A 16,619-nucleotide genomic window follows, 5' to 3' on the forward strand; every position below is an offset into this window, starting at 1 on the left:
GCACTTCCATACGTCATTGTCGGGTAGTTCTTGTAGGTGTGACCGGCTTCGTGGCACTTGGAGCAGAGTCGGACATTAGGACCTGCTTCAGATTGATACATGTCGTTACGGATACGTCTGTTCCCGCGTCGCCCGACCCCTTGGAACATTTCTAGATCAGGGTTAGGAATGTAGCGGGTGGCATTCCCAGGATTGTTGACAAAGTCTCCTAGTAAACGATATCCATAAATCTCATTCCTCCAAGTTTGCCATATGGTTTCTTTTAGGAAATAGTGCGGCACGAAACGACGGGGTTGAAGCCCCCCCCCCCCCGCCTCGATGCATGCAGCAATGACATGGGTGCAAGGCCTGTGAAGCAACCTTGGCTTGTGGCAATAGCAAACACAACCTTCATTGCTGATGATGCACTCATGTGTGTGTTTCTCATGCCTCCCGCCCATTCAAACTTTGTCCCTGCAAACAACTTCGAACCAGCGTTCCACGGCTCCCACTTCTTTCGCACGATGCAAATGAACTTTCTTAATCGCACCCTCCATGTACTCTGTCATCTTGTACCCATAGATTCTGTGGTTGTCGTGCATTGAGTTATTAGCCAACTGATACCTTTTCTTGAAATACTTCATGGTTCGGTATAGGTAAAATTCCACAATACCAACAAGGGGCAAGCCCCAAACACCACGCAGGACCCAGTTGTACACCTCAGCTAGGTTTGTCATCATTATACCCCACCGTGCACCTCCGTCATCAAAGAGTAATGACCACTTTTCCTTCGGTTCATTCTCAATCCACTGTGAGAAGCTCTTGATGGATCTTTCCCGTTTGTGCCTGACATTTGGACTGTCGAGCCTGATGTCCTCTAGAGACACAGGGTGGTCGGCCTCACTATTGACCGACCTCTTCGCTAGTTCCTCGCATTGCTTCTTTATGAGGTCCTCAAGTTTCTTCCACAGCAGGTTGAACTTCTTCTCCTGATTCGCTGCAAAGGCGCTTGAACAATTTCATAAGGGTCTTGTTCTTGAATTGCCTATGAAAATTTGCACCTATGTGCCTCATGCACCACCTACTCTTCAAGTCCGGCCATATCGGCGCCCTGAAACGCTCCTGACTTCCATTCTGTAGGTCTTCGATTGCTTGCATAATGCCTTTGTGATGATCATGAATGAGACAAACCCCCTTGACATCCATCACAATCATGTTCTTCACCCTCTCGAGGAACCAATACTAGCTATCTCCAGACTCCTTCTCCACAAATGCAATCCCAAGCGGCAACACATGATTGTTGCCATCGGACCCAACAACTGTCAATATTGTTCCCTTGTACCTTCCAGTCAAAAATGTGCCATCAATGCAAAGGACTGGTTGACATAGCCGGAAAGCCTGAATGCAAGGACCCAACGTGAGGAATGACCGCTGCAGGACCTGTTTCCCTGGAAACTGAACACATGGATAGGTTTTCAAGTCATAGAAGTTTCTAGAATTTCTTTGGCAAATTGTGTGCAACAGGATAGGGAGGTTGTCATAGGATGCTTCGAACGTACCCCACTTCATCTCCAGCGCCTTCTGCTTCGCCCGGTAAGCTTTGTTGTAGCTGATCTTGTACTTGAACTTCTCTTCTATGGCACAAACAATGGACTTGGGCTCGAAGTCAGGATTCTGCACTATCTAAGGATACATGTATTGAGCAAAAAAATCAGCAGTGAGGTTGCGCTGTGTTCCTTCCAATTCAGCCAGCAAGCATTCGTGCTCAACCACTCTAGTCACCTCCCAGTAATCCTTCCATTTCTCCTTGTATGCATGCACCCTGAATGGGCAATCATTTCGCACACAGCAGACATCATACACCTTCGGGCTACTCTTTTCCATCCTGAACTGACGCTGCAAAGACAAAGTGGACCATCTCTTAATAGCCACCTTCACTTCATCCCCACTTTGGTACAAAGCCCCCACGCATACCTAATTCTCACTGTAATCCAAAGGAATATTTTCCCCAATATTAACCTGTAGGGCGGAATGGTCATAATTTGACCAATTTCGTGGTACAGGATAAGCATCTTCCTCATCGGACGAGTCATTATCCACAGCACCATTGGCCTCCTCTCCTTCCATCTCCAGCTGCTCTACTAACTCAGGAATTTCTTCCCCCTCATCAGCCTCCCCATTTGGTGCGCAGGATGCAACATCATTCTCTGCATCTCCCCCTTCTTCTTCATCGTAATCAAGTTCTTTGTTTCCACCCTTAGTACTCTGCACATCTTCTTCTGCTTCAACTTTATCACCTCCTACTTCTTCTTCAATATGACTGCTAGATCCACCCTTCATGAACAGTTGAACATACCGTATGATTGGTAAACCTTTTCTCGTGCAACCATTTATGTAAGTCCGGTAGCTCGAAGTTCCTTCAAGCGGAAACAACTCCCAAAAATTTATGTTAGGCCGTCTTCTGACTACAACCCTCACAGACACATCCACTTGATGTGTATCAACATCAAGATCCCTACAAAGTCACCTGCAAATGCCCCCCCCCCAAGTTCTCTCTCTTACTCTTGGAACACAGTTGGTGAAACAGGAAAATTCACTCAAATATACCCCTTCTGTACCATATCTAACCTCCCCCAACCCATAGAACACTTGAAAATTTAAACTATCCGACATGCCTACCAACATACATGAAACGGGCAGTCCAAATTAATCTCAGCAATATATATCAGTTAACTACAATGATGACTTCAATTCAATAAACAAACAACTATGTAACACTAAACCAAGCTTACTAACTAAATTTATCATAGGCATGTACCAGAACTAATATACACGACAAATAAATCTCAGATCCACTAAAATTTCTTAAATTTACTGTGATCTAAAATAAAGCTATTGTACTACCTAAGCTAATCTACTATACCACCTAAGCTAAATCTACTATACCACCGAAGCTAAATCTATTTTACTGTCTAAGCTAAATCTATTGTACTAACTAACCTACATTTTCCTATATCTAAATTCATCTAAATGTTTCTTAGTCTCAGATTCACTAGCTATTTCTAAATCTCAAATCCACTAATATTTCTAAATCTAGATCTAGTCACTACACTATACTATCTAAATTACGAGATTAAATTTTTTTACCTGGGAACGATGGAAGAATTTCCTTCCCCCTTCTTCCCTCCTCCTCTCCTTTCTTCCCTCCTCCTCCTGTCCTCTCCTTTTTTTCCTTCCCTTCTTTCCTTTCCTCTCTTTCTCTAGCGCTCTCTCCGTCTAGCGCGGTCTAGTGTGGGGAGGGGGAGGGGCGCGGGCGCGGCTTATATAGTGGGCGAGCCCCGCCGTTTGAACCGGCGATAAGGGCCTTACCGCCATTTCAACTGGCGGTAAGGGCCTTACCGCTAGTTCAAACGGCGGCGCTTCCTCGGGGCTTATCCGGTGGGTGACCGTTGAGGCGTTTCGCCTTACCGCCGTTTCAACCGGCGGTAAAGCCGTACCGCCGGTTGAAACGGGCGGTATAAGCCTATTTTTACAAATTTTTTATTCGACTATATATTTATGCAAAATCGAAAAAATAAAAAAAAATTCCCAGGTGAGGGTGGCTCGTCCTCCTCAGCTGGGAGCCCACCAAGAGGGTTCTGCTGCAGAATGTCACACTGAATGGTCCAAGATTCTCCCTCAAAACCTTCACCTTCAGACAAAACAATCCATTGTGGGACTTTTACCAGATCAATAACTCTAGCCCGAACAATGATCCTAGCTAACTTCCTGTCATCATGTTCCCAGTTCAGGACCCTTCCAAAAGAGCAAATAGCATTCTCAGCATATTCATGTTCCCAGAAATCCAATGGGAAACCCATCAACATCAAGGTACATTCTCTGTTAAACTGAAGGTTTTTCCAATTTCGGCCACGATTATTGCTTAACGAACGAGAGGGTGATGTCATCATACACATGGGGACTAGAGTGAATAATATTGTCGCAGTCATAAACATGAGCAAAACGCACGTAATAAGCCTGACCCAAGTGACACGGCTGAATGTCAATCAGTCGCAATATCCACTAGGTATTCTCTGATGATATCTCTGGTTAGGTTGAAGGTGATAAGATTACCCGGCAGAGGATCGAAGGTGACGATGGCGACATCTTCGCTTGACGACGACTGCCCGGGCGGAGGAGACGCGATTCTCCACAGGAAGCCAATGCATTCCCCTTGGGGTGAACGGAGGTGGGTCTGCACACTAGAAGGCCATTGAGGTCGACGGCGATGGCCGAGGCGTCGACGGCGAGGAGCCAAGCGCGAGCAGAGTTGGGGTTTTGCCTGTAGCAAGGAAAGTACTGTTGATCGGTGGAGAAGATGAAGCGTCAGGTGCGATTTCTTTACTTAGAACATCCCGGTGGAAGTCACCAAAAGTGGTAAACACAGGCGGCCCACTTGAGCTTGGGTCCACAGGCAGAGACTGCTTGGTACGAAACCAGGTAGCAGGATCGGAAGGCCAGGTCGCAGGATCGGTGGAGGCAGCAGCCGTCTTGGCTAGGCAGACCCGTTGATAGTCATCCAAAGTCTTGAACAAAGGGGCTCCAGCGAAGTTAGGTCCACAATTCAGTGACCGGTCGACTCTGAACCAAGGGCTTGTGATAGAGCTCCGAAATTTCCGCAGAACAAAATTGTCGCTCGACAGAGGGGATGGAGAGAAATTAGCCTTTGTAAGGTTACCAAAACCGGCGCGGCAGGAGGCCGACACGTGTCCCCATTTAAGTGGCAGGTGTGGCACCTAATTGCCTTTGTAAGGTTACCAAAAGAGCAGGGGAACCACCCAAGACAGATTGCAAAAGAATGCCCACAGAATCCGCATTGAGACGGAATTTGGATGTACTGAACCAAGTGAGGAGCCAGAAGCTGTCACCGTCATCCGGGGACTGCGAAACCACCGAAGAACCAAACAGGGATCGTACCGAAGAACCAAACTGAGAAGGAGAGGCCCGGAGAGAAATCCAGGCGTGAGAAATCCATGGGGATCCACGAGAAGCAGCAAGAGGGAAAGGAGGCCCAGCTCGTCCAAGTGCAATCCAAGAGCTGGGTGGGAGGCCCGGGCCGAGTCAGAAAACATGACGATTAATTATGTACTTTTTTTTTCAAAAGCTAGCTTAATAGGTGACTTGGTTAATGTTGCATCACAGCAATTACCACATGTGGCAAAGGTTTTTTTTTTCCTTATCAGGTGCATAGATGGCGATCTAGTTTACAGCATGGTTGGTCCGTGCCATTTTATTTTGTAGACTCCACGCATACCGCTCTGCAGAGATGTGCAGTATTTTCATGTTCCATGGAAAAGAAGAATCAGAATTCATATTGATCTTCGTGGTGAACCAACGTCGACGATGTCGATACAGGCATGACTTCAGGCTGCCAACTCGCATGATATCCGGAGGAGCTCGTCCAAGTAATCAGCGCCGAGGTCCTCGAGCTCCAGGACGCCGAAGCGTACCTGGCAGCGCGCCGCCGTCACCTGCTGCTGCGGCACCGCCATGGCCGTGGCCGACACGTCGGAGCACTGGCACGGCGGTTGGAGATCCTTGCCGTCGGCCACGCACTTAGAGCAGAGCCTTTTACGCCGCCTGCGCGTGCGCCGCTTGGAGTGCCGCCGCTTGAGCGCGAGGACAGGGGAGCCACCCCCCGCGCCGGCGGCGAGCGCGAGCGGCGCCAGCGACTCCCTCACGCGGTCGACGGTGAAGTTGAGGACTGCGGCGGCGCCACGCGCGGAGAAGGCGGCCTGGTCGTAGGCGAGCGCGGCGGCCTCCGGGGTGTCGAAGGTGCCCAGCCACACGCGGGCGCCACGCCGCGTGGAGTCGCGGATCTCGGCGGCGAACGTGCCCCACGGCCGCGGCCGCACGCCGATGAAGCCCTCACGCTTCTCTGTCTCTCCCGGCGACGGCGAGGCGCCCGCGTCCGGCTGCTGCTGCTGATCCCACGTGTTCGGCCACACCATTCCTGCCATGGTGGAGGACGAGGAAGTGGAGGAGAGCCCATCGGAGCATTCTTTGGCGGCGGCAGCGGCGGCCATGACCGATGAGGAGCGGCGCGGCTGGGTAGCTCCAGTAGCCAGCAGAGGAGAGGAACTGCTGATGGAGCCGGCGTGAGAGACAAGGTGACGGGATTTATAGCGTCCAGGATTTCCTCCTGGCCTCCTGGAATGCAACAGTAGTTGAAAGTTCAATGGATGTCAGCATTTGACTTCCTCGCGGCAGATGCAGATTCCCCGCGATTCTTTCTACTTTTCTGCTGCCATAAAACATCAACAGTACGAGATAGTGACAATCTGTTGTGATGCTACAACAGTAGTTGAATGTTCAATGCTTTTAGGGATCGGAGTCGGCAAGGAATCATAGAAACATAAACTATGCTTTATAAAACGCAAGTTTTTATTTCAACTGCAGGTGAACTGACCAAGGACAACCATAGAGAATTAAACCCTTTTTGTGGCTTTGATGATCTGTTGGTGCTTGCAATTTTCTAGACTTCGTTTTGCCTGTTTTGGATAATCTTTTGTAGTCACATATATTATGTATATATATACTCAGATTTAGTGGCTACTTTCTATTATTCCTTGGTGTCACAAAGCTAAAAGCAGCAACTCCTTTTCATCGGTTCTCTCCTCTTCTGAGCTTCTAAATGATGTTGTTGTGGTAGGGATTATAAATTAGGTTTATATGAAAGCAAGATTTATTACCTTGACATGCCTAGTTTTAGAGGCAATCAACACAAATCTCTTAGTGATTGAAAAACCAAAGGGACTAATTAACATAAGAGAAAAAAATAGAAATAAGGTTACCCAATTATAGGCTTTTTTTAGGAACCAATGGCCCTAGCATGTATAGGGCTAGTGCGACTTTGGTGTTTCAATGACAACAAATATCTGAATGGACTAATCAATAAAACCGTCAGCTTAATTGGACTAAGCAACCCTAGGCTATTTGGCGAAAATTCAAAAGAAACATGCAAAGTCGGCAAGTTATACGGAGCCGACATCGCCATCGCGCACCAGCAGGTACGACGACATTGCAAGCATGTACTGTTCATAATCATACAAGCACGTACCTGCATGCGTGATCCCGAGAATAATCAGAAAAGCATACCGTGCCCATGATGATCTGGTGGACTATACTACAATACTCCCTCCGTTCCAAATTATAAGTCATTCCAACTTTCTTGGAGAGTCAAAGCATCTCAAGTTTGACCAAAATTATAGAGAAGATTACAAAAGTTTATGACACCGAATAGATATACTATGAAAATATATTTAGCGAAGAAACTAATGGTATCTATTTGGTATCATGAATGTTAGTACTTTATTGTATAAATTTGGTCAAATTTGAGATGTTTTGACTCTCCAAGAAAGTTAGAATGACTTATAATTTGGAACGGAGGGAGTAATTAAGAAACGAAAGACAATAGTACACTACAACGCTACGCGAACTCGCTCCTCTCCACACGTTGCTGGTCTCAGTGTTGGACCTTGCTCGTGCCTTGCTACGTACGGGAAGTGATGACAGCATGCATAGTCCACATACTCTGCTTAGTTTCTAAACAACCGCATTATGCTGATGCCCATAATTCTAGATTCTGTGCAGCATTCACTTTGTTTTTTTATATATCTATCTCTTGAATTATTTTTATTTTTACATTAGTACGTAACTCTTGTAAGCTTGTTTGTCCAGGAAATTGAATACTTCTACCAACATTTTATATGTAAAATCCCGTACCTAGTTTTGGTTAACTACGGATGGATCTATGAAACCAACATGAAAGTATCCTTCTTATCGGCACTTCTGAATTAGCATCCTACATAAAAAGGAAGACAAAGTTAGAAGGGTGACGCACGCACAAAAAATAATATGATCCAAAATTTACATATAGATAAACGGATACTTACATAGCCCAGACGCTAATGAGAGAGACGTCTAGGGCATCATGATGGTACACTTCATATATATCTTTGAATTCCAGCCTGAGGCATTTCTCGCCTTCGCCGAAAAAATCTGTCGGTCTTACCTTAAGGCTGAACATCGACGTCTGGTCGGCGGACGTCTTCATGTACCATTCATAGAATTCGTACATCTTTGTTGATAGCTTCCCTACCAACTCAGGCCTTACTAGAGACTTGTCTAGCTCAAAGGTCCATCTCAGTTGAACTGGCTATGCAGCAGGCAGGTCACTTTGCCCTAGACATGCATCAAGTCCCATACCTGAATTTTCCATGAATTTCAATACTTCCATGAATTGTAATACTTGTTCTAATTGATCCAAGGGCATTGCTGCTATCCTTTTAGCATCTTTTTCTGGTAGACGCCCGAGGCGGGGGTCAACACCACTTAAAGATGACTTTCCTTTCTTTTTTTTCCTCTCAACGTCTTCTTGACAGATTCTGGCATCTGCATAAAAAATTGTAATTTATTTTGATCTAGTGGATGTGGCTCCATCTCCCTTGATTTGTTTTCTTCAGCCCTTTACCTGAACAACTCCCTGCATTCTTCTGCTTGGATTTTGGACCAGCGTTCCTCGTGAGTCATTGCCTCCCAACATTCCTCATGAGTCACTTCAGGCTCCTTTGTTTTCTTCTTTCTCTGTGCTGGCTTGGGAGGCGGTGGTCGTGACTTCTTAAGTGGTGCTGCAGGTTCCTTGCTCGGGGCTGCTCTTAGTCTCGGCGTTGGTGATCGTGGAGGGGTGTTATTGTCATCGTTGTCGCTAGGATGTGGTGGAGATAGAGACCTTGATCGAGCAGGAAGCGACGGTCCCGGTGGTGACGGTCCTGGAGCAGGCCGTGGTAGCGAAGTCGGTCTTGACATTTGAGGAGATGGTTACGGCTCGGGTTCTGCGGGGAGCGGTGATGCCTCCATGCCAGGGATGATGATGTAGCATTTGCGCCATATAATGATGCCTACTTGAAACGCATCTCCTAGTGTCCTTTCCCCATCGCCTCCTGGGAGCTTGAGCTCTAGGCCTTCATATTAGCTATCAGCGAGCTGCTCTACGGCGACGCTGGCGTAGCCAGGTAGAATCTGCATGCCATGACTTGTCTGCCCTGCAAGGATTACTAAGGCACTCTTATACGCCACTTGTACATATAGTAGAAATAAAGATGTTATTAAACTCCAATCCCGAGGCGTGGATCGATGGATTGAGAAGATTGCATAAATCTTATGTATAAGAGTATACCTTAATGGTCAGGCTGCCGACCGGTATATGCAGCTCACATGAGGTGCGTTGGCTGATGAAATCCACAGCAAACCGTTGCTCGTCCTATGGATCAAGCTGTGCTCCAGATTGGGAAAGGGCCACTCGATGATTGACTTCATCCTGCATTCTTACTTCTACAGAATGCACTTTGGATTCTAGCGTGCGCCTCCAACTCTCCTCAACTCGTTCCATTCTTCGCTTGCGACTTCTGTACGAGTCTCTGTCGCCTTGGAAATCGAACTTCCACGGAACGATCCAGAACCCTCGGCAACGTCCTGGGTGCTCAGGATTCCCGAGGGCCAATGTGAGCTCGTCAATTTCTTGGTCAACCTTCAACCTCCCAGCCTTAGCATCTTCAATGTTCTTGATAAGCTTTTCAGCCTTCTGATGTATTACCTCAGTGATGATCAGTGTCACATGCTCCTAGCTCAGGAGGCCTCCATGAGCGTAAAACCAATTTTTCGATCGATCAGGCCATTCATGAGTTGCTGGTACGATACCCCGATCGATCAGGCCTTGTTCCATCTTGCGCCATTTGGGAATTGCTGTGCCATAACCACCTCGCCCTAGATGATGATTGTTCTCCTTCTTACTAGCATTTTGAGCGTTGGTGTGGACCTTTTTCATACCATCTTCGCTCCTCTTATATTCGACAAATGCCTCCCAGTGGTCCCTCAACTTTAGCCACAGATCAAAATTCGGAGTTTGGTCATTCTTTATGTACCTTGCAACCAACATCTTCTTGAATGTCTGTAATTGTGTGGCCATCTTCTTCAGCATCCATGCTTTCACATCCTTTTCAATATATCCTTCAGGAAATGTGAAATGTTTCTTGACATGTTCCCACAGCATATTCTTTTCTGTTTGTAGTAGTGCGTGTTGATTAGTACTTTTGCCCTTCCAGTCCCTGATGCTGATAGGCATGTTCTCCCTTATGATTGCCTCGATCTGACTCACGTACTTTGTTGCCACTTTTTCAGGAGCAACCGACCTGCCCTCTTCTGTGATTTCCGTGATGAGAAGTTTCAGATTTCCATCCATCACCATGGAACGACCTCGGATCTTCTTACAGTTCATCAATCCAGAGGACTAACAGTTCAAGATTCATTAATTAGTACATAGTAATAATGAAGAAGACATTATAGATGGGGTAAAACATTGGAAATGATATATACCTTGTCGGAATCTTCCACCATGGCAAGGTCTTGCTAGGGCTCGGGCTGTTCATTGACATCGCTGGACATGTTGAGGAACATGTCCGCCTGGTTACCCTCTTCTTCAGTGTACGTTATGGGAAGGTTGGAGCCAGTATCATTACCAGCAATAATGTCCTCTAGTATGAACCTTGCGTTCTCGTCATCTGCCATCTCAACTACTTTAAACGCACATGAAATCATAGTTACATCTACGTTAAGGTATATACATGAAATCATATAACAACCATGAAAAAAACAAACTAATTGGAACATCCACATGAAACCATACACGAAATTAAACTTACATGAAAACTTACAATAAATAAGCAAAAATGTCTTGAATGAAACTTAATTACATCAAATGTCTTTAATGTGTTACATGAAATCATATATAGTTAAGGTACATACATGAACTCATAGAACAACATGAAACCATACAAATTTCAACTAATTCCTGCTAAATTCTACCAAATTTGAAGTGTTTATAAAAATTTCTACTAATTTATTGGAATTTCTAGAAAATTTCTACTAATTCGTATAAATTTTAAAAATTTCTACTAATTCATATAAATTTTAAAAATTTCTACCAAATTTGAAGTGTTTTTATTAATTTCTAAGAATTTGTACCAAATTTCTTCTAATTTCTAAGCATTATATTTCTACCAAATTTCTACAAATTTCTACCAAAATTTCTAAGCATCTCAAGAACTAATAAATTATATAAAATGTATAAAAAATTATCTATACAAAGCATATCTGAAGAACTGAATTGTACGTATTAGTTTCAACTTATAATAGTAATTTCCTATTCACTTTTTTCTAATCTACTGATTTTTCTAAAAATTTCTATTGATTTTCTAACTATGAAATTAAAAAAAGGACCCTTGCGTGAGCAAGCTAGTGGCTTGTGTCAACAAGGGCCCCGCCATATGTGCGGGAGCAAGAGGCAGCAGGCGGGTTTTACGTGCGACGGCGGCGAGGACGACGAGCGAGAGGACGGAGGCGCACGGCGGCGGCCGAGGCTGCAATGCGCGCACGTCGGGACAAGGAGGAGGCCGGTGGACGGGGGCGCCGGAGATAAGGAGGAGGCGGTGGCAGCGGACGTACAGCGTGTACCTGAGGTGCCGCGGCGGACGTACAGAGAGGAGGTGGCGGCGGGGACGGAGAGGATCGAAGGATGCGACGCTGGAGACGAGGCAGACGAGGGGAGCGCGAGGTGCGACGGCGTTGGGAGCAACGAGGGGGCGCCGGCGACGACGTCGGTCGTGGATGGAGGCGGCCAGCGACGGGGACGAAGAGGAGGTGGCGACGGGATGAAGACGAGGTGGCAATGGGGATGGAGGCCGGCGACGAGGACGGAGGCAGCGGTGGGACGGTGGAGGCTGCGACAAGGACGGAGACCGACGGCGAGGGAGGCGAATGAGTTTCTGGCACCCCTTTGAAATGCATCCTGCTGTCTCTCAGCTGGTGGTGAGCAGGGAGAAATCGACAATGACCCATATACATGACCTTCTTACAGTGCTTCAAATACATGCTATCTGTGTCATCTAAACAGTGTGTGTAGGCCCGATATCCCTTATTTATATGTCCGGAAAGGGTACTCAGTGCAGGCTAATCATTGATTGTTACGAACAATAATGCTCGTAGGTTAAACATCTCTTGTTTATCCTCATCCCACACACGTACACCTTCTTCCTTCTAGAGTTGTAAAAGTTCATCAACCAATGGTCTTAGGTACACATCAATGTCGTTGCCGGGTTATTTTGGGCCTTGGATAAGCGCCAGCGTCATAATGAACTTCCACTTCATGCATAACCAAGGGGGAATGTTGAACATACATAAGGTCACAGGCCAAGTACTATGACCACTACTCACTCACTGAATGGATTGAATCCATCAGTACTTGAACCAAACCTTATGTTCCATGCATCACTTTCAAAGTCCAGGAATGCTCTATCAATTGACCTCCACTGGGCCCCATCAGCGGGGTGTCTCAGCATGTTATCTTGCTTACGTTCTTCTTTGTGCCATCGCATCAACTTAGCCTTCGTCTTGTTCTTGAACAAGCGCTTAAATACAACATCATCTTCGTAGGAACTCTCTTTTTGGGAGGTTGTCCCTCGACATCACCAGGATCATCTCACCTGATCTTATACCGCAACGCTTCGCACACAGGACAAGCATCCAGTTTCTCGTATTCAGCACCACGATAGAGGATACAATCATTAGGGCATGCGTGTATCTTTTGAACATCCAATCCCAGAAGGCAAACAATCCGTTTAGCTTCATATGTTGTGGATGACAATTCATTATTCTCAGGAAGAATCTTCTTGATAATTTTCAACATCACCTGAAATGCCTTATCGGACACACCATTTTTAGCCTTCCATTGCATAAATTCTAGTGTGGTACCCAGTTTTTTATGGCCCTGGCAATCTGGGTACGACAATTTTTTGTGATCATGTATCATGCGCTGCAACTTTGTTGCTGCCTTGTCATTTTTGCAATCTCTCAGTGTATCCCTTAGCACCTGACCAAGGTCATCAGTAGGGCCATCTTCTGCAAACTCATCTTCATCGGCCTCACCCATTATAGTATCAGCAAAAGCTTGGCTTGCAGCCCAGTCCGGAATGTTGTCATCATCCTCCTCCTCTTTGCCCTCTTCCATTACAACCCCTCTTTCGTCGTGCTTGGTCCAAACCAAATAGTTAAGCATGAAACTGTATCTAAACAAGTGGCTGTGAATAGTCCCCCAAGAAGCCTTTGAATAGTCCTTCTTGTTACTGCATTGGGTGCATGGACAACATATGAACCCATTTCCTAGCTTGTTCACTTTGGCCACTTTGAGAAAATAATGCAAGCCATCAATAAACTCCTTGGTCCGTCTCTCCGCATTATACATCCATTGCCGGTCCATGCGCATCGTATTAGACATGAAAATGGATTACGGATGAAAATGGATTACAATCAAACTATCCATCACATTGCTGAAAGTTTAGATAGAAATACACAAATTAAAACTTCAGACCCAAACAACATGATACACTACGACAAACTCAAATGTTACTGAAAGTTTACATAGAAATACACAAATTTAAATTTGAGACCAACAACAACATGATACACTATGACATACCATCCACTAAGTACTATCTAGGACTTCAAGCATCCTTGGACGGCGAAGACGAAAGTTTCGCTAACCCAGCATCATCCTGTGATTTATTTGTACCTCCTGCAACGGTAGTACTGAGTGGACCTGAAACACCCAGGACTGGCGGTGGAGCATAACGACCACCAAAAGGAGGTTCCTGACCCGCCGTAACAGCATCTTCATGACATCTTTGCAAATAATGAAGCACTGCTTTCTGCCACGCGCTCATTTTCTTCGGCTTATCGTGAGGGCCAACTATGGTTTTCCCCTTGCTGCGAGAGGAACGATGATTGCCCCCACCATCATTAGTGCCTCCAGTAGCGGAAGCCATCTCTATGTACCACAATTTCTTTAGCTCATATTTGCAAATAACTAAACTATTAGAAAATTATATATTTCCCACATAATTTACTTATTGTGAAAATGACTAATTACGTACCTCTATTTGAAAAATACTAAACTATGAAATTACACCTAAAATTTATTTACCTTAATTTTATGGCTAATTTCTAAATATTAAAAACATATTTACTCTAATTTTTTCCTAATACATAAAATTGAAATCCTCTCATTTTTCTCCCTCTCCATTCTACCTCACATTTAGTCTCCATTCTCCCTCACATTCAAACTATCCATCACATTGTAGCTGAAAAACATGTATAAATACAAATCCTCTCCATTCTCCCTCTTTCTAACAAGTAAACTCATTTTTCTCCCTCTCTAAAGTATAAAATAAAGTATAACAGTAATAAATGAATGGAGAATGAAGTAGCTAACCTTCAGAACACTTTGGATGAGTGAAATCCCCACAGAAATGAGGACAAGAAAATCAGCAGAACCTCCCCTAGGCTTGCTTCGGTGCCATGGAGAGGATGAGCTTCTTTGTCTTTGTGGAGGCTCGGGCTGGAGGACTGGAGGAGGAAGAAAAGTCTCTGTCCTATGGCTTTTACGGGATAAGATTTTATCCCAGTTGGTAAATCCAACCGGGATAAAAGTGTGGCGCTTTTGTCCCGGTTGGAGTTTACTCCCGGTTGGTGGTTCCAACCGGGACAAAAACGTGACGCCGTCGGTGCCCGAAAACTAGCCGTTACAACCGGGACAAAAGAGGGGCCTTTAGTCCCAGTTGCAAATACCAAGGGAGTAAAGGTCCGCCCCATTCCAGCCTACCGTGGCACAACCCCTTTTCTCCCAGGCCTACTTTAAACCGGGGCTAAAGGGAGCAAATCGAAAGTCAGCTCTCTACTAGTGAAAGAACCGGCCTGGACAGAGGATTGCAGGGGAAAAGGATGTCTACGATGACCAAGGCTTCAGCTAATATTTGGTCTCTTTGATAAGCAGTCTGATGTGTGAGATCATGAAAAGCGAAGAGGATATGTCAGTAATGTGCTTTTACAGTGAGGCTGCTATGACTAATTGTAGAGTTTGAGTTTTGAAACCAATTTTTTAAGCTGCAATAGGGCGGGGGTGGGGTGGGGGGGTGGGGGGCTGCGGTGGATTTGGCGGTGATAGCCGCTGGAAATGCAGGGAGGATGGTGGGGTGAGGGCGAATAGGAGCTTAACGACGAGTGGAGGACCGAAGGTTGGGTGCGAACGTGAGGGCAAACTGGACCACCTTCAGGTGTTGCCAGCCGAGTAGTTTATGTTCAGCCCTCGAGCTCGAGGGTCCCTCGAGTTTCCACGAGGGTGGTATAGTTCGACAACTGAAGAATGAGTATGCATTAAAGGTATGTTATTTGGATCATTATTTTTGTCAATTTATTTTGTAAACTGATTTTGAAAAACACGTGTGTACCCCTATGCACTTTATATCATGACTGCAGGGGAAAAGAATGTCTAAGATGACCTTGAGGCTTCAGCTAATAGTTGATCTCTTTGATCAAGCGGTCTGATGTGTGAGACTTTGTAAAAGTGAAGGGAACATGTTAACAATATGCTGTTATTGTAAGGCTGCAATGACTAATTGTAAGGCTGTTATTGTAAACTGATTTTTAAAATCACGCGTGTGCCACACATGCACTTTACAGTATGGCTGAAGGGAAAAATGATGTCTATGATGATCTTAAGGCTTCAACCAATAGTTGGTCTCTTTGATCAAGCGGTCTGATGTGTGAGATCGTGAAAAAGTGAAGAGGATATGTCAGTAACTTGTTGTTACAGTGAGGCGGCAATGACTAATTGTAGAGTTTCAATTTAGAAACCATTTTTTTTTTGGGGGGGGGGGGCGGATTCAGTGCCTTGCCATCAGAGGCGCATGGAGGAGGACGGGGTGGGGGTGAATAGGAGGTTGATGATGAGTGGAAGAATGAAGGTTGGGTGCATACGCGAGGGCGAACTGTACCACCTTCAGGTGTCGCTGGCCGAGTAGTTTATGCAAGCCCTCGAGCTCAAGGGTCCCGTGAGACGCCATGAGGGTGTGGTACAGTTTGACAGCCGAGGAAGTTAAAGGTATGTTATTTGAATCGTTATTTTTCTTGTTAAGTTATTTTGTGAACTGATTTTTAAAAACACGCATATATTCACATGTATAACGCATATCCCGGTAGAGGTATCCTTATAAGACTATCTATGACGTGTCTTTCTATATCCATATGTCTTGGAGCGTCAAGCCGGCCTGTTTGGGAAGCCCAGTCCCTAGTTCAAATACGGCATGGTCGACTTGAGGTAGTTTAGAGTAACTTCAAGAGCTCCCTTAAACTACCCCTAAAATCTTAATTAGGGGAAAATAGCAAAAAAAAGTTGCTCCAACAGGTCCCCTAAACCTCCCGCAAATTTGCGTCCACCCACATCCACTATTATTTTTCCCGTAAATATACGTGGCACACCCTCCTTCCCCAATCCGTCCGCGCGCACCCACTCGCGCCTTTTCTTTCCACGCGTGCCATTTTCCCGAGCGTCTTCGGAGGCGGCGGCACCATTCCTTCCCCTTGCGGTGGCAGCGGTGGTGGCACCCAGCCTTCCCTGAGCAGCGGCGGCGCCCGGCTTGTCTTGCTCGAGCGGCGCGGTGCCCGCCCTGTCCTCCTTGAGCGGCGGCGGCGCCTGGCCTTTCCTCCCCAAG

The 16,619-nt window shown here is 45.9% G+C and overlaps 1 protein-coding gene across 1 annotated transcript; it reads right to left on the reverse strand.

Moving 5' to 3' along the window:
* Nucleotides 1-5,092: 5,092 nt before the first annotated feature.
* LOC101761063 (ethylene-responsive transcription factor ERF094) lies at nucleotides 5,093-6,095 on the reverse strand. Its single transcript, XM_004980623.3, has one exon. It carries the CDS (start codon nucleotides 6,042-6,044, stop codon nucleotides 5,382-5,384), a length of 663 nt encoding a protein of 220 aa, XP_004980680.1. The 5' UTR covers nucleotides 6,045-6,095; the 3' UTR covers nucleotides 5,093-5,381.
* Nucleotides 6,096-16,619: the final 10,524 nt, after the last annotated feature.

This window comes from Setaria italica, chromosome VIII (genome assembly GCF_000263155.2).
Source record: "Setaria italica strain Yugu1 chromosome VIII, Setaria_italica_v2.0, whole genome shotgun sequence".
Taxonomy (NCBI): Eukaryota; Viridiplantae; Streptophyta; class Magnoliopsida; order Poales; family Poaceae; genus Setaria; species Setaria italica.

What these genes read in the sequence shown, in the direction of transcription:
- LOC101761063 (XM_004980623.3), bottom strand. Translation starts at nt 6,044, where the DNA reads ATGGCCGCCGCTGCCGCCGCCAAAGAATGCTCCGATGGGCTCTCCTCC.